This window comes from Apodemus sylvaticus, chromosome 6, assembly GCF_947179515.1.
Source record: "Apodemus sylvaticus chromosome 6, mApoSyl1.1, whole genome shotgun sequence".
Lineage (NCBI taxonomy): Eukaryota > Metazoa > Chordata > Mammalia > Rodentia > Muridae > Apodemus > Apodemus sylvaticus.
The window spans coordinates 21,099,864-21,118,417 of NC_067477.1; the positions used below are offsets into that span (position 1 = coordinate 21,099,864).

General features: G+C 39.2%; 1 protein-coding gene across 4 annotated transcripts in view; it reads left to right on the forward strand.

The window, feature by feature from the left end:
* Tc2n (tandem C2 domains, nuclear) overlaps positions 1-18,554 on the forward strand; it is a 133,539-nt gene that overhangs the window by 111,190 nt on the left and 3,795 nt on the right. For all 4 annotated transcript variants that reach the window (XM_052185236.1, XM_052185235.1, XM_052185238.1 and 1 more), the window contains 2 exons: positions 119-310; positions 17,065-17,179. In XM_052185236.1, the coding sequence (XP_052041196.1) occupies positions 119-310; positions 17,065-17,179 (307 nt within the window). The remainder of the gene's footprint in view (positions 1-118; positions 311-17,064; positions 17,180-18,554) is intronic.

Genomic DNA, 18,554 nt, shown 5'->3' on the forward strand with positions numbered 1-18,554 from the left:
AAAATACTTGTAAAATATATTTTACATACTTTCTTAGATATACAAATTTATTCTATAATTGCATATCAACTTTTAAAAGTATTTATATTTAATATTTTATATTTTCTTGTTTTATAAGGTTATCGAATTTATGGAAACGTTTGTATTTGCTATTAAACTTCAAAATCTACAAGCTGTGAGACTTGCATTTAAGATTCAAACCCAGGCTCCCAAAAAGAAAACCATTGGAGAATGTTCTCTTTCACTCAGAACTCTCAGTACCCAGGAAATGGATTACTCGTTGGAAATAATACCACCTTCAAAAATTTCTGTAAGTGATAATAGTATCCAATAGTGGACATAGTTCACACCTTTAAAATGGCTTAATGAATAATCTTCATCTCTTGGAGGATAATTTGAATATATGTTGGAATATGTGGGAATACTATGAAAGTTCTCAAGAAACAATATTATTTAAACATAATATTTTAGAAATAATTATAAAACATTAACTTAATCATTTTTCTTCCTTCATTTTCTTCAAAAATAACATCATGACACCCTTTCCTAGCACATTTTTAATTATTGTTTACTATAGTAGTAGCAATCCTGAAAGTATAAATATCTTCAAATAATTTTTAAAAGATTTTAGTAGCTAAGGACTGAGGAAAAATAAGAATGAATCATAATATCCATATGCAGTATGAGATTACTATAAAATAGAATTAATAAAATGATTTTAATTTTAGATACGCTATATATCTGTTCACAAGTTGGTTGGAGTACAGTTTGGGTCCTTCTTGCACCTCCTGTACTAGGGATGGAGTCCAGGACCTTATATATTGAACACATTTTCTGCTGCTGAGCTATACCCCACCCCCATCACAGAATGAAATTTGTTTTCATTTTAATAAGTTTTTGCTTTTTATGCCAGATTTTTTTTTATTACTTGAGGGAGGAAGATGTATGTTATAGCATGTGTGAGAGGTCAGAGGACACCTTGTGGGAACTGAGTCTCTTCACTATTTAGGTCCTGTGGATCAAACTCTGGATGCCAGGCTTAACAACAATTACCATCCAACTGAGCCATTTCTTTGGACCAAGCATGGGTGTTTTTAAAGTTAACTTTTAAAAATTGTTATTGCTATAAACAAAAAGTGCTTGCTCAATTTTTTTAAATCTAAAAGATATTTAATGTCAACATTTATAAAAAAGTTAGTATGGTTCAAATAGGTTTTGAATAACAGAAACTGGTCCTTAACATAAAAAACAAACATACAAACAAACAAAAAACATGCATAAACGGGCTTTCTGGTTCAGGCCATGTTCTGTAAGAACTGGATTGTTCAACACAAGTGCCAAAGAAAGGCATCCAAATACCTGTTGTGGGCACCACTACAATGGATGAATGTGTGATGAAGAGATGGGGAAGATGGAGTGCACAGTGGAGAGATGAGGAGAAATCAAGCTGGACTGTGGAGAATGATGGAACTGATGACTCAGTGATGGTGAGGAACAGGCAGCTATGAGGAGGCTATCGTGAGGTCTGGGCCATGTCTGTGTCAATGTCTGTGGCCCAAGTTACCACAAAAGGCCAAGCGGATGTCCATGGTCTGGGCTGCCACCAGGGCCCATGTATCTGAGGGCTGTGCTGCTGAGGGGAGACATACTAATCTAAGTGTTCTGCACTGCCGCCTGAGGCCATGGAGACATAGGGTGTCCATGTTGCTGACAGGGGCCATGTCTGGGTCTGTGGTCTGGTCCTATGGAAGCCAGGGGTCTGTGTTGATTTCACAGGCCCATGTTAACACCAAAAGCCAAGCAGATGCCCTTGGTCTGAATTGTCACCTTTGGTACTATGCTGATTGGCCACGCCCCTCACCAGCCACCAGACTTCTTCACCTGCTCAGGTTAGTAGAACTGACATTGATGGCAGGGAAAGCCACTCTGAGGGTATGAGCATGGGAGAGCTGGCCCCGCCCCTCTTTTGCCAAAGGGTGTCATGGACAAGGGAGAGATGCCTTCCTCCCCGCCTACAGGTGGCAACCAGGAGAGCTGGCTCTGAGATCATGAGAGAGGAAGAGCTTGCTCTGCCCCTTCACTAGCTGCAGCACTCAGGAGAGCAGGCTTTGCACCTCACCTGGACAGCATAGCACAGCTCGCCCTGTTAGCAAAGGTACCTCAGGTGAGGTGATTCAACAAGGACCTACCTGGGCTAGGTCGGGGTTCCTGAGAGAAGGGCTGTTTGGGAGAAGTGAAACAAATGACTCAAAGTCATTAGTGGGTTATAAACTGACAGTCTCATAGTCTGCTCAAAATGGCTCCCTAGACAGCTCTGGGTAGGTAGACTACTTGAGACAGCTCTCTGCTCTAGACAGATCCTTTTGCTTGAGACAGCTCTTTCTTGATAGAAAAAAATTCTAAAAGCTCTGGATAGCACATGGGTTTTGACCAAAGCCAGATAAGCAACATCAACAACGAAAAAGTCTTGGGTTTTCTGATCAAGTCAGAAATCCTTTTTCAAAAAATTCTTTTTTTAAAAAAGATTATCATGGAAAATTTTATATAGATATAATAACAGTAGGCATAAAAGTATTCCTAAGTTGATTGAAAGTGGAATTATAAACATTTTCTGATAAACTTGAAGATTTACATGGAAAATATTTCTGATAAAATTGAAGAAATATATAGAAAAACATGTTAAAATTAAAGATTATCATAGAATTTTACAGATAAAATGATAGGCATAAAGATAATTCTAAGTTGACTGAAGGTGGAATTATAGACATTTTCAGATAAAATTGAAGCTTTACATGGAAAATATTTCTGGTAAAATTCAAGAAACATATAGACAAACACATTAAAATTGACTATTTCATGGAAAATTTTACATATAAAATGGTAGATATAAAAACTCTTTCTAAATAAATTGAAGGTGGAATTAGAAATATTTGTGATAAAATCAAATATTTACATTGACAACATTTCTGATAAAATAGAGGAAATATATAGAAAGATATTAAAATTGAAGATTATCACATCAGAACTGCCTCCTGCCAGTCAGTTAAGAGAGACTCTCTCCCATCTTGGATCTCAGGCACCAGAGAAATCAGACAGGCTGAGGTATGCAAATGTAACCCGAGGCCAACATCCCAGGGGTCTAAGCCCGACGGGTGTTGGCCTGCACCCAGGCCCTTGGCTATTCAGGGGGCCATCGGTGTGCCAACCTGGTCAGGAGGTTGTTTGCCCAGCCCGGTGCGAGCGCCGCCATTTTGACTACAGGACGCCAGAGAGTTTAGCAGGCAAAGTCAGCTAAGAGTCATAGCCTGAGGCTAACATAGCAGGGTGGGGGGAGGGGGGTCTAAGCCGGTCAGGCCTTGGACTGCCCCTAGGCCCTGGGCTGCTTGGTGGGCCATCTGTGTGCCAACCTGGCCAGGAGGTTGTTAGCCTAGCAGACTCTTCCAGCACTTTTAGGGAATGCATGCACACTCTGCCATCCTGGCCACCTGACAGAACCAATTAACAGTCATAGCCCAAGGGGAACTTTGCTCAGGCCTTAGCCTGCCAGGCTTTTGCCTAGACTCAGGACCTCAGCAGCTAGGCTAGCCTTGTGTGCACCAACCCGGTTGGGAGATTGGCTGCCCAGCAGAGTGACCACCACTCAGAAAAGGTCCCGCAGCATACACCATCAGCACTCCCTGAAGGAGTAAACGGGTACCGCCTGGTTCACAGACAATCTGGGGCAAGGCACACTAGGGCTCCAAAGGTACCCAAAAGGAGGACAGCACATCAACAATCTGTAACAGGGGAAACCCAGCCATCCAGTGTTGCAGAAATAGCCCTATAGCCTCACAGGAGGCACAAACACCAGCCAGAGATGAGACCAACTAGCGCCAGAAATAACATGATGGCAAAGGGCAAACACAGGGATGCTACTAACAGAAATCTAGGCAGTATGGCAGCGTCTGAACCAAACTCTCCAACATCAGCAAGTCCTAGTTATACAAACACACCAGAAAAACAAGATTTGGGTTTAAAATCACTGTTCATGATGCTGCTGGGAGAACACAAAAAGGACATAAATGAATCTCTTAAAGAAATACAGGGGAACATGAATAAGCTAGAAATCCGTATAATGGAAACACAAAAATCACTTAAAGAAATTCAGGAGAATAAGGCTCAAGAGATAGAAGCCAATAAAGAAGAAACACACACACACACACACACAGAAAAAAAAAACAAAAAAAAAAACAAAAAAAACTTAAAGAAATGCAGGAGAAAGTGAGTCAAACAGCAGAAGTCATGAAAGAGGAAACACAAAAATCTCATTCACCATACACCAGTCAGAATGGCTAAGGTCAAAAACTCAGGAGACAGCAGGTGTTGGCAAGGATGTGGAGAAAGAGGAACACTCCTCCACTGCTGGTGGGGCTGTAAGATGGTACAACCACTGTGGAAATCAGTCTGGAGGTTCCTCAGGAAACTGGACATGAGACTTCCAGAGGACCCTGCTATACCTCTCCTGGGCATATACCCAAAGTATTCCCCGGCATGTAATAAAGACACATGCTCCATTATGTTCATAGCAGCCTTATTTATAATAGACAGAAGCTGGAAAGAACCCTGATGCCCCTCAAAGGAGGAATGGATACAGAAAATGTGGTATATTTACACAATGGAATACTACTCAGCAATTAGAAACGATGAATTCACAAAATTTTTAGGCAAATGGTTTGATCTGGAAAATATCATCCTAAGCGACGTAACCCAATCACAAAAGAATACACATGGAATGCAATCTCCGATAAGTGGATATTAATTAGCCCAGAACCTCGGAATACCCAAGGCACAAATTTCATAACAAATGACTCCCATGAAGAAGTATGGAGAGGGTCCTGATCCTGGAAAGGATTGATCTAGCATGGGAAGGGAATATAAAGACAGAGAAAAAGGAGGGATGTGATTGGAGAAGGGATGGAGAGAAGAAGGTTTATGGGACATATGGGGAGGGAGGATCTGGGAAAGGGGAAATCATTTGGAATGTAAACAAAGAATATAGAAAATAAAAATATTAAAAAAATAAAAATGAAAAAAAAGAATTACAGGAAAACACAAACAAGCAAGTGAAGGAGCTAAGAAAAACCATCCAGGATCTAAAATCAGAAGTAGAAACAACTAAGAAATCACAAAGATATCACTTTGGAGATAGAAAACCTTGAGAAGAAATCAGGGGCCATAGATGCAAATATCAATAACAGAATACAAGAGATGGAAGAAAGAATCTCAGATGCCGAAGATACCATAGAAACCATTGACTCAACAGTTAAAGAAAATGCAAAATGCAAAAAGCTTGTATCCCAGAACATCCAGGAAATCCAGGACACAATGAGAAGACCAAACCTAAGGATTATAGGCATAGATGAGAGTGAAGATGTACAGCTGAAAGGGCCAGCAAATATCTTCAATAAAATTATGGAAAAAAACTTTCCCAACTTGAGAGATGCCCATGAATATACAAGAAGCCTACAGAACTCCAAAAAGACTGGACCTGAGCAGAAATACTTCTCATCACATAATAATCAAAACCCCAAATGTACTAAACAAAGAAAGAATATTAAAGGCAGCAAGAGAAAAAGGCCAAGTAGCATATAAAGGAAGACCTATCAGAATCACACCAGATTTCTCACCAGAGACCATGAAAGCTAGAAGATCCTGGGCAGATCTCATGCAGACTCTAAGAGAACACAAATGTCAGCCAAGACTACTCTACCCAGCAAAACTCTCAATCACCATAGATGGAGAAACTAAGATATTCCATGACAAAACCAAATTTACACAATATTTTTCTACAAACCCAGCTCTACAGAGAATGATAGGAGGAAAACTCCAATACAAGGAGGGAAACGACACCCTGGAAAAAGCAAGATAGTTACCTTCTTTCATCAAACCCAAAAGAAGATAACCACTCAAATATAAAAATAACATCGCAAATGACAGGAATTAATAATCACTTTCCTAAATATCTTTTAACGTCAATGGACTCAACTCCCCAATAAAAAGACATAACAGACTGGATAAGGAAACAGGACCCTACATTTTGCTGCATACAGGAAACATACCTAAATTTCAAAGACAAAAACTACCTTAGAGTAAAAGGCTGGAAGACAATTTTACAAACCAATGGTCTCAGGAAACGAGCCAGAGTAGCCATTCTAATATCAGATAAAGTTGACTTTCAACCTAAAGTCATCAAAAGAGACATGGAAGGACACTTCTTGCTGATCAAAGGAAAAATCCACCAAGAAGAACTTTCAATTCTGAACATCTGTGCACCGAATGCAAGGGCACCCTCATTCTTTTTTTTTTTTTTTTTTTTTTTTTTTGATTTTTTTTGATTCGATAAATTTTTTATTTACATTTCAAATTATTTCCCCTTTACTAGACCCCCACTCCCCGAAAGTCCCATCAGCCCCCTTCCCTCCCCCTGTTTTCCCACCTAACCCTTCCCAGTTCCCTGTTCTGGTTTTGACGTATACTGCTTCACTGAGTCTTTCCAGAACAAGGGTTTCAGAAGAACTCCTCCATTCTTCTTGTACCTCATTTGATGTGTGGATTATGTTTTTGTTAGTCCAGTTTTCTAGGTTAATATCCACTTATTAGTGAGTGCATACCATGATTCATCTTTTGAGTTTGTGTTACCTCACTTAGTATGATGTTCTCCAGCTCCATCCATTTGCCTAAGAATTTCATGAATTCATTGTTTCTAATGGCTGAATAGTATTCCATTGGGTATATATACCACATTTTTGCATCCACTCTTATGTTGAGGGATACCGGGGTTCTTTCCAGCTTCTGGCAATTATAAATAGGGCTGCTATGAACATAGTGCAACATGTATCCTTATTGCATGCTGGGGAATCTTCTGGGTATATGCCCAGGAGTGGTATAGCAGGATCTTCTGGAAGTGAGGGGGCACCCTCATTCTTAAAAGAAACTTTACTAAAGCTCAAAGCACACATTGCACCCAACACAATAATTGTGGGTGACTTCAACACTCTACTCTCCTCAATGGACCAAACAGGAAAACAGAACCTAAAGAGGGACACAATAAAATTAATTGAAGCTTTGGACCAATTGAACTTGACTGATATATATAGAACATTTCACCCTAAAACAAAAGAATATACCTTTTTCTCAGCACCTCATGGTACCTTCTCCAAAATGGACACACAAGACAGACCTCAACAAATATAAAAAGATCGAACTAATCCCATGCCTCCTATCGGATCACTATGGAGTAAGAGTTGTCTTCAGTGGCGACAAAACCAACAGAAAGCCCACATACGCATGAAGGCTGAACAATAGTCTACTCAATGGCACCTTGGCCAAAAGCCTCCATTTAGAGTAAGCTGTGTTACTTGGCAACAGGTAACCTAGGGGCAGGGAAAGCCTGGGTGATTGCAGAGGTGAAGTCCAGCCAAAACACTGTGGGTGAGGGAGGGGGATAGCATGGTCACAGGATTATGGAGTTGAGTCTCTGGAGTGGCCTTACCCAACCAAGCTACAGACTGTCACACACCACGGTCCCACAATTGGTGTTCTATTAAAAATGTACTTGATGGGGCTAAAGAGAAGTAGTTTTGAGAACTTGATATTCTTGCAGAGGACCAAGGTTTGGCTTCAACATCTGAATGGTAGCTTATAATCACCCATATACTCACTAGCTACATATACATGCATGCAAGCAACTCTTATCCATACGAAAATAAAGTAAAGCAATCTAAAACATTTAAAAAATAAGTTCTTGCTAAGTCCAACAATTTCAAGGCTATCTGCTTGAAAGTTTTCTTCTAGAAATTTTAGTGTTCTGGTTTAAAACTAAGATCTTTGATGCATTTTGAATTGATTTTTTTATTTTATTAGTTATTTGCTTTATTTACATTTCAAATGGTATTTTCTTTCCTTGGTACTCCTCCGAAAACCCCCTATCCTATCCCCTCTCTCCCTGCTTATAATCTCTCCTTTCCTTATCTGGCATTCCCCTACACTGGGGCATTGTGCCTTCATAGGATTAATAGCCTCTCCTCTCATTGATGTCTGAATAGGCCATCCTCTGCTACATATGAAGCTGGAGCCATGGATCCCTCCATTCTTACTCTTTGGTTGGTGGTTTAGTCCCTGGGAGCTCTGGAGATACTGGTTGATACATATTATTGTTCCTCCTGCAGGGCTTCAAACCTCTTCAGCTCCTTGGGTCCTTTCTCTAGCTCCTGCATTGGGGACCCAATGCTCAGTCTATTGGTTGGCTGTGAGCCATGGGTATTTTGATCCACATTCCAATAAGGATCAAAGTATCCACACTTTGGTCTTTCTTCTTCTTAGGCTTAATATGGTCTGTGAATTAAATCTTGGGTATTCTGAACTTTTGGGCTAATATCCACTTATTAGGGAATACACACCATGTGTGTTCTTTTGGAACTGAATATCACTCAGGATGATATTTTCAAGTTCTATCCATTTGCCTGAGAATTTCATGAAGTTATGCTTTTAATGGCTTAGTAGTACTCCATTGTGTAAATGTACCACATTTTCTGTATCCATTCCTCTGTTGAGGGACATCTGGGTTGTTTCAAGCTTCTTGTTATAAATAAGGCTGCTATGAACAAAGTGGAGCATGTTTCCTTGTTATATATTGGAGCATTTTATGGGTATGTGCCTAGGAGTGGTATAGCTGGATCCTCAAATGGAACTATTTTCAGTTTTCTGAGGAACCACCAGACTTATTTCCAGAGTGGTTGTACCAGCTTTCAACCCCACCAACAATGGAGTGTTCCTCTTTTCTCCACATCCTGGCCACAACATCTGCTGTCACCTGAGTTTTGGATCTTAGCCATTCTGAGTTGTGTGAGATGGAATCTTAGGCTCATTTTTATTTACATTTGATGACTAAGATGTTGAACATTTTTTTAGCTGGTTTTTTAGTCATTTGAGATTCCTCAGTTGAGAATTCTCTGTTTAGTTCTGCTCCTCATTTTTTGATAGGGTTATTTGGTTCTCTGGAGTCTAACTTCTTGAGTTCTTTGTATATATTGGATATTAGCTCTCTATTGGATATGAGATTAGTAAAGAGCTTTTCCCAATATTTCTTTAGTTTTTGTTCTTATATCTCTCTTTTCATTTCTGATTTTGTTAATTTGGATACTCTCTCAGTGCCCTCTGGTTAGGCTGTTTAATGGTTTATCTGTCTTGTTGATTTCCTCAAAGAACTAGGTAATAAAAGTAGTATGCAGCAAACTGATAGCCAGCAGCAAACTGATAGCCAACATCAAACTAAATGGAGAGAAACTTGAAGCAATACCACTAAACTCAGGGACAGGACAAGGCTGACCACTCCCCCCTTCTCTATTCAATATATTTCTCAAAGTTCTAGCCAGAGAAATTAGGGAACAAATGGGTATCAAAGTGATACAAATTGGGAAAGAAGAAGTCGAGATATCTCTGTATACGGATAATATGACAGTATATATGACCCCAGAAAATCCATTAGAGAACTGCTATAGTGGGTAAACAACTTCACTATACTGGCTGGCTGTAAAATTAACTCAAGCAAATCAGTAGTTTTTCTCTACTCAAAGGATAAATGGACTTAGAAAGAAATTTAGAAATAGTACCCTTTACAAGAGTTAGAAATAATATTAAATATCTCAGTGTGACTCTAATCAAGGTGGTGAAATATCTGTATGACAAGAACTTCAAGTCTCTCAAGAAAGAGATCAAAGAAGACCTCAGAAAATGGAAAGATATCCCATGCTCATGTATTGGCAGCATTAACATGGTGAAAATGCCCATCTTACCAAAAGCAATCTATAGAGTCAGTGCAATCCCCATGAAAATTTCAACTCAGTATTTCACAGAGAAATAGTAATTCTCAAATTCATCTGGAAAAACAGAAACCCCAGTATAGTGAAAACTATTCATAACAATAAGAGAACTTCAGGAGGAATCACCATTCCTTACTTCAAGCTATACTACAGAGCACTAGTGATAAAAAAAAAAAAAACTCCATAGTATTGGTACAGAGAAATACATGTAGATGAATGGAATAGAATTAAAGACCCAGAAATACAATGACACATATATGGCCATCTGATCTTTGACAAAGAAGCCAAAACCATCCAGTAGAATAAAAGACAGCATATTCAATAAACGGGTGCTGGCTCAAGTGGCAGTAAGCATGTAGAAGAATGTGAATTGACCCATTATCTCCTTGTACAAAGCTCAAGTCCAAGTGGATCAAGGACTTCCATATAAAACCAGATACACTGAATCTAATAGAACGTTGGAAAGAGCCTTGATCTTATTTGCACAGGGGAAAATTTCCTGAACAGAACGCCAATGGTTCAGGCTCTAAGATCAACTGTTAATGAATGGGATCTCATAAAATTGCAAAGCTTCTGTAAGGCAAAGGATACTGTCAATAGCACAAAACAGCCATGTACAAATTGGTAAAAGATCTTTACTCATCCTACATCTGATATTGGATTAATATCCAATATACACAAAGAAATCCAATTCCAGAAAACCAAATAGCCCTATTAAGAAATGGGGCATAGAACTAAACAGAGAATTCTTAACTGAGAAATCTTGAATGGGTGACAAACACTTAAAGAAATGTTCAACATCTTTAGACATCATGGAAATTCGAATCAAAATGACCCTGGAGATTCTACCTCACACCAGTCAGAATGGCTTAGATCCAAAACTCAAATGAGAGCACATGTTGACAAGGATGTGGAGAAAGAGGAACACTTCTCCATTGTTAGTGGGATTGCAAGCTGGTACAGCCACTCTGGAAATCAGTCTGATGGTTCCTCAAAAAATTGGAAATAGTTCTACCTGAGGACCCAACTATACTACACCTGGGCATATACCCAAAAGATTCTCCAACATATAACAAGACACATCTTCCACTGTGTTCGTACAGTCTTATTTATAATAGCCAGAAGCTGGAAACAAACCAGATGTCCCTCAACAGAGGAATGGATACAGAAAATGTGGTGTATTTACACAATGAAATACTACTCAGCTATTAAAATAATGACTTAATGAAATTGTTAGGCAAATGGATAGAACTTGAAAATATCATCCTGAGTTAGGTAACCCAGTCACAAAAGGTCACACATCATTATGTACTCACTGATAAGCGGGTATTAGCCAAAAAGTTCAGAATACCCAAGATACAACTCACAGACCATATGAAACTCAAGAGAAAGGAAGACCAAAGTGTGGATGCTTAAGTCCCACTCAGAATGGGGAAGAAAATAATTATGGAAAAGGTTGGGAGGAAAGGGACAGAGGAGGGGCTTGGAAGAGTGGGCAAGGATCAGATATAGGAGAAGAGTAGGAGAAGTGCAGAGGGTCAGGAATTTGAAAGGTATGTAGTAATGGGGTTGGAAAATGAGGATAACCACTAGAAAGTCCCAGATGCCAGGGAAGCAATAAGTTCCCGGGACCCAACAGGGATGACATTAGCAAAATGCATAGCAAAGGGGAGATAGAACCTGTAAAGACCATATCCAGTGAATAGGCAAACCCCTGGTTGAGGGATGAGGCCATGCACCCACCTCAAAAATATTACTCCAGAATTGCTGCTGTCAAAAGGAAATGTAGGAACAAAGAGTGGAGCAAAGATAGAAGAAAAGGCCATCCAGAGACTAGGGATTCATTCCATCTGCAGACACCAGACCCAGACATTTGTTGATGCCATGAAGCACTTGCTGACAGGAGCCTCATATAGCTGTCCCGAGAGTCTCTGCCAGTGCCTGACAAATACAGATGTGGATGCTTGCAGCTAACCATAGGACTGAACACAGGGACCTCAATGGAGGAGTTAGGGGTTGTACTGAAGGAGCTGAATGGGTTTGCCACACTATAGGAAGAACACCAATATCAACCAGACCTCCCAAAGCTCCCAGGGACTAAGCCACCAACCAAAGAGTACACATGGAGAGACCTATGGCTCCAGCTGAATATGTAGCAGAGGATTGCTTTACCTAGCCTTAATGGGAGGGGAGACCCTTGGTTCTGTGGAGGTTTGATGATCTAGCAGAGGGGAATTCTATGGCGCTGATGTGGGAGTGTGTGTGTGTGTGTGTGTGTGTGTGTGTCAGGGGCAGGAGGGGTATGGGTTAGGGAGTTTGTGGAGGAGAAACTGGGAAGGGAGATGGATCCCTACATGAGGCAGTCTCTAGATGGCCTTTCCTGCAGTCTCTGTTCCATTCTTTGTCCCTGCATTTCTTTTTGACAGGACCAATTCTGAATTAAAATTTTTGAGGTGGGTGGGTGGCCCTATCCCTCAACTGGGGGCTGTGCTTATCAACTGGATATGTTCTCTACAGGTTCTCTCTCCCCTTTATTTGGTATTTCAGCTAATGTCCTCCCTGATGGGTCCTGGGGCCCTCTTGAGTTTCTGGGATCTGGAACTTTCTAGTGGCTAACACCGGTTCCCCCTTCCTGACTGGTATACACCTCCTTTCAAATTCCTGATCCTTTGTACTTCTCCCCTGTCTCCTCCTGACCTGAATCAGCTCTCGTTTTGTTTTGTTTTGTTTGTTTGTTTGTTTGTTTTGCCCTCCCTCTTCTTTTTCCATCCCAGATCCCTCTCTCCCTCTACTTCTTGAGATTATTTTCTTTCTCCTTCTGAGTAGGACTATAGTGTCCACACTTTGGTGTCATTTTCTTTCATCTTGGGTTTCATATGGTCTGTGTATAATATCATGTTTATTCCGAGCTTCTTTTTGGTGGTAACCAAGCAAGTGAAAGAACTGTATGACAAGAATTTCAAGTCTCTGAAGAAAGAAATCAACTTATCTTTTTTATTTCAAATTTATTTATTTACTTTACATCTCAATTTCAAGTTCCCCCTCTTAGCCCAGTTCCCTTTCACACAGATCCACCCCAATTCTTTCTTACCCTTCTCCTTTGAGACATGTATTATCCCCACATCAACATCCCACACCGCCTCCTGCACATCAATTTACTGCAGGAATGGGCATATCTTTCCTCACTTAGGTCAGACAAAACAGCCCATTTAGGGGAATGGGCTCTATAGGAAAGCAGGCAACAGTTTCATGGACAGCTCCTACTCCTCTTTAGGGGGGCCTAGCATGAAGACCAAGCTGTTCATCTGCAACATATGTCCAGGGAATCTGGGCCCAGCCCTGCTCACTCTTTGGTTGTTGATTCAGTCTTTGGGAACCCCCAAGGGTCCAGGTTAGCTGACATTGTTGGTCTTTCTATAGAGTCCCTCTCCTCTTTGGTTCCCTCAGTTCTTCCCACAACTCTTCCACAAGACTTTCTAAACTCCATCTAGTGTTTAGCTGTGGGCCTCTGCATTTCTTTCCATTGGCTGATATGTGGAGCCTCTCAGAGGACAGTTATGCTAGGCTCCTATCTGCAAGCATAACAGAATTATCATTTGTAGTGTCAGGGATTTGTTCTTACCCAATGGTGGGTCTCAAGTTGAGACAGTTATTGGTTGGCCATTCCCTCAATCTCTGCTCTATCTTTGTCCCTCCATATCTTGTAAATAGGAATAATTTTGAATAGAAGGTTTTGTGAGTGTGTTACAGTCCTTAGCCCTGCCTTGGGAGTAGTGGCTGACTATAGGAAGAGGCCATATTCTCCATATTCTCCACTGCTAGAGTCAACTCCATAGACCTTCTAGGATCTCCCACCATCCCAGATCTCTGACACATTCTAGAGATTGGACCTGCCAATTTTTCTTTTCTTTTCTGTGCTCTCCCTGTACCTGATGTCCCTTTCCCTTCCACTCCTCCTGCCAACTTATCTCCATCTATCTACCTCTGATATCTTTATTTCCCCTTCTTAGAAGGGTTCAGCCATCTCTCTTTGGGCCCTTGTTATTTGGCATTTTGGGGTCTGTTGATTATAGTATGGTTATCCTGTACTTTATGGCTAATATTCACATGTAAGTGAGTACATACCATGCCCTTTTAGGTTTGGGTTAGCTCACTTAAGATATTTTCTAGTTCCATCCATTTGCCTGAAAAATTTGTGATGTCCTTGTCTTTAATAGCTGAGTAGTATTCCATTTTGTAAATGAACCACATTTTCTTTATTTTTCAGTTGAGGGACATCTAAGTTGTTCCCAGTTTCTGGCTTTTACAAATAAAGCTGCTATAAACATTGTTGGGCATGTGTCCTTGTGGAATGATAGAGCATCTTTTGGGTGTATACTCGAGTGGTATAGCTGTGTCTTGAGGTAGAACTATTTCCAGTTTTCTGACAAACTACCAAATTGATTTCCAAAGTGGTTGTACAAGTTTGTACTCCTACCAGCAATGCAGAAATGTTCCCCTTGTTTTACATCTCGCCAGCATGTGCTATTTCTTGAATTTTTGATCTTAGCCATTCTGATGAGTGTAAGATGGAACCTCAGAGGTGTTTTTATTTGCATTTCTCTGATGACTAGGAACTTGAGCATTTTTTAAGTGCTTGCACTTGGGCTTGAGCTTTGTGTAAATTGGCAAATATGAATCTATTCTCATTCTTTTACCTGCAGACATCCAGTTTGACAAGTACCATTTGTTGAAGATACTCTCCCTTTTTACTTGTATGGTTTGGGCTACTTTCTCAAAATCAAGCATCCATATGTATGTGGGTTTATTTCTTAATCTTCAGGTAGATTCCATTGATCAATCTGTCTGTTTTATATCAATATTATGCAGTTTTATTACTATTTCTCTGTAGTACAACTTGAAGTCAGGGATAGTGGTACCTCTAGAAGTTCTTTCATTGTTCAGGATTGTTTTAGATATCCTGTTTTTTTCCATATTAAGTTGAGACTTGTTATTTCAAGGTGTGTAAAGAATTGTGTTGGAATTTGATGGGGATTGCATTGAATCTTTAGATTACTTTTAGTAAGATCACTACTATTTTCACTGTTAATCCTACCAATCTATAAGCACAGAAGATGAGTTTGAAGGATCCTTCACTATCTCTTTTGATTACTTTTGGTTGAAAGTTTATTTTATTAAATATTAGAATGATTATTCCACCTTGTTTATGTTTGTGTGCTTGAAATACCTTTTTCTAGCCCTTTATTCTGATAAAATGTCTATCTTTGTTGCTGAAATGTGTTTCTCATATATAGCAGAATCATGGAATCTGTTTATGTATCCATTCTGTTACCCTTTGTCTTTTCATTGGGGAATTGTATCTATTGATATTGATAGACATTTATGATCAATGATTGTTAATTTCTGTTATTTTTGGTGTTGTGTGTGTTTTTCTTTTGTTTGTTTTAATGGAATGAAATTATATTTTGTGTTTTCTTGAGTGTAGTTAGCCTCATTAGATTGGTGGTTTTCTTCTAGTATCTTCTATAGTGCTATATTTGTGGATAGATATTGTTTAATTTTGGTTTTATGATGTAATATCTTGGTTTCTCCATCAATGGTGATTGAAAGTTTTGCTGGGTATAGTAGTCTGGGTTGACATCTGTGGTCTCATTGCATCTGCAATATATCTTCCAAGGCCCTTCTAGCTTTTAATCTTCATTGTGAAATCAGGAGTAATTGAGAAAGGTATTTGCCTTTTTTCTCTTGTGGCTTTTAATCTTCTTTTTGTTCTGTACATTTAATGTTTTGATTATTATGTGGAGGTTTCTCTCTTTTTTTTTTTTTTTTTGGTCTAGTCTGGTGTTCTGTATGCTTCTTATACACTTATAGTCATCTCCTTCTTTAGGTTAGGGAAATTTCCTACTATGATTTTGGTGAAGATATTTTCTGTGTCTTTGACTTGGGAATTTTTTCTTCTAATCCTATTATTCTTATATTTGGTCTTTTCATAATATGCCAAATTTCCTTGGTGTTGTGTATTATGAACATTTTAGATTTTGCCTTTTCTTTGGCTGATATATTGATTTCTTCTGTTGTATCTTCTATGTCTGAGATTCTTTCTCTATCTCTTATATTGTGTTGGTGATACTTACATCTGTGGTTTCTGTTCTTTTTCCTCAATTTTTCATCTTCAGGATTATCTCAATTTGTGTTTTCTTTATTGCTTCTATCTCCATTTTCAGGTCTTAGTTTATTCATATCCCTCACCTGTTTGATTGTATTTTTCTTGAGTTCTTTAAATTTCTTTGCTTCCATTTTTAGTGCCTCTGCCTGTTTGAATGCATTTTAATATATTTCCTTAAGGGTTTTATTCATTTCCTCTTTAAAGGCATTTATAATCTTTATAAGATTGGATTTAAGATCCTCTCCTTGTGCTTCAGTTTCCTTAGGATATCTAGCATGTGCTGTAGCAGGATAGGTGTGCTCTGGTCAAGCCATATTGCCCTGGGTCTTGTTGAGTTTGTTCTTATGCTATCCTTAAGCATCTGGTTTTTCTTGGTGTTGGCTGGATGATCCTGATGGCAGCAGGACTTCTCAGGAAAACAGGAGGAACTGTGGGTCAGACTTTGGAGGTCAGGGTACCTGACTGTTGGCTGTGTCTCAGGCAGACCCTACTGACAAGGGATTGGTGGGGCAATGTTCTCAACTGGTATATTCTTGGGGCTCTTGCTGTCCTCTAAGGGGGAGCAGGATGCTCCTGGGGTTCCACAAGGTCCTCAGAACTAAAGTGTGGGTCCAGAGCAAGAGAAGCTAGATCACGGATCCCATGCAGCTTACCTCTACTGGCCTCGTCCAGGGTGGACCGGACTGGGAAGGGATTGATGGAACAGGATTCCAAGCTGGTTAGTCTCCCCCCACCCAAGGCCTTCAAAGGGGAAGGAGAACATTCTTGGAGTCCAGCAAGGATACTAGTAAAGTTATCTTTTGATATCAGTAATTTTGAAGTTCAGTATGTAGATATATCATGTATTTTCAGATTTTGTGCAAGTGAATATATTTTTGAAATTCATAGTATTTATAATCAAAACTTCTCATAACTTCTGGGTTTGGGCAAAAGGAGAAAATAATACTTTAAAAAATTTACTCCAGCTTTTTTTGTTAGATTTTTTGAAATATCTCCAAATTCTATTGTTAACTGCCAAATGATGTTTTTCATGTATAGGCTTGCCAAGCAGAACTTGAACTGGGGACTTGTTTTCAAGCAGTAAATAGCAGGATTCAGCTGCAAATTCTCCAAGCACAATACCTTCCAAGTTCATCAACACCTCTGGCTTTGAGTAAGTGTATCAGTGGTTCAAAGGACATATGATGTGAAGAGGTTTCGGTAGGGTAGGAAGTAAAGGATAAGTGCAGTAAGGTTTGTGTCCTTCTCTGGATGTTCAGCTAGGGACTGTGATACATTGGTGAGCAATGCTTAGTTCACCAGGCCACCCTTAGAGCTGAATGTTTGAGAAGGACCCTATATCAACAGCTAAGAGTAGGAGGGAATTATCCTCCCAAAGTAAAAGTATTTTCACTAAGAAAGATGAAAAACATATAAAACAGAGCATTCAATTTAAGCAGTTAGAAAAATAAGAAGTATTATGAAGACTGGAATTGATAAATACATTAAGAAAAGATAATAAGAAACTGAAGGGGGGGAAACATTCTGTATTAGGTATTTCTTTTTTTTTCTTTTTTTCTTTTCTTTTTTTTTTTTTTTGTTGTTTTTTTGTTTTTTTTGTTTTTTGTTTTTTTGAGACAGGGTTTCTCTGTATAGCCTGTCCTGGAACTCGCTCTGTGGACTAGGCTGGCCTTGAACTCGGAGATCTGCCTGCTTCTGCCTCCCAGGTGCTGGGATTAAGGGCGTTCACCACCACCGCCCAACTAGGTATTTCTATTAAAAAAAAAAAAGATAATAAAATCAAAAGATTTTTCTTTAAAGGGACCATCAAATTAGGGAGTTTGTAGGGAGTTGGATGAAGCAAAGTATAGAAAATATGATTAGTATTCTGAAAAGTGAAGATTATATAAATTTAAAATAAGAAGAAATTTGTAAGTCAGAAATTTAATAATATGCAAGACAATCTTGTACCAACTATGCTAACTCATTTGCACATACCCAGAAATTAAATAATGTCCTTAAAAATTAACTTCAGTCTATATAGGAAGAATCTGAAAAGAATAATAAACATGAAAAAGTGAAGAACTCCTTGTAAACTTCACAAAGCAAGCAGTACTAGGGAGATGGTTCAGTTGGTAAGTTAGGACTTGAATTCTAATCCCTAGGGCCATATAAATAGAACACATTCCTCATACTGCAACTCTCCACAGTTGCTTGCTGCCTTTTAGCCCCAATTATATTAACTGACTCCTCATAGTAGCCAGACAATAGTTGTTGCTTAAGCTATAGTCATTTTATATCACATTGAAAGGTGTGATTAGGTGAAAAGATACATTACCCACAATTTTATCTAAGACAGTTCCCTAGTTGATATTCCTGATCCAAACTTCTTTAAAATCCTTTCCTCCCCTTTGCTTTAAATAACAAGTTTATTTTCTCAAAGCTCTAAAGACTGAACATTCCAATATTAAGAGCCAGTAGAGTTGGTTTGGGGGGATCTTTACTATTTTTTTTTATTTTTCCCAAAGTTCATAAGTGTTGTGTTTGGT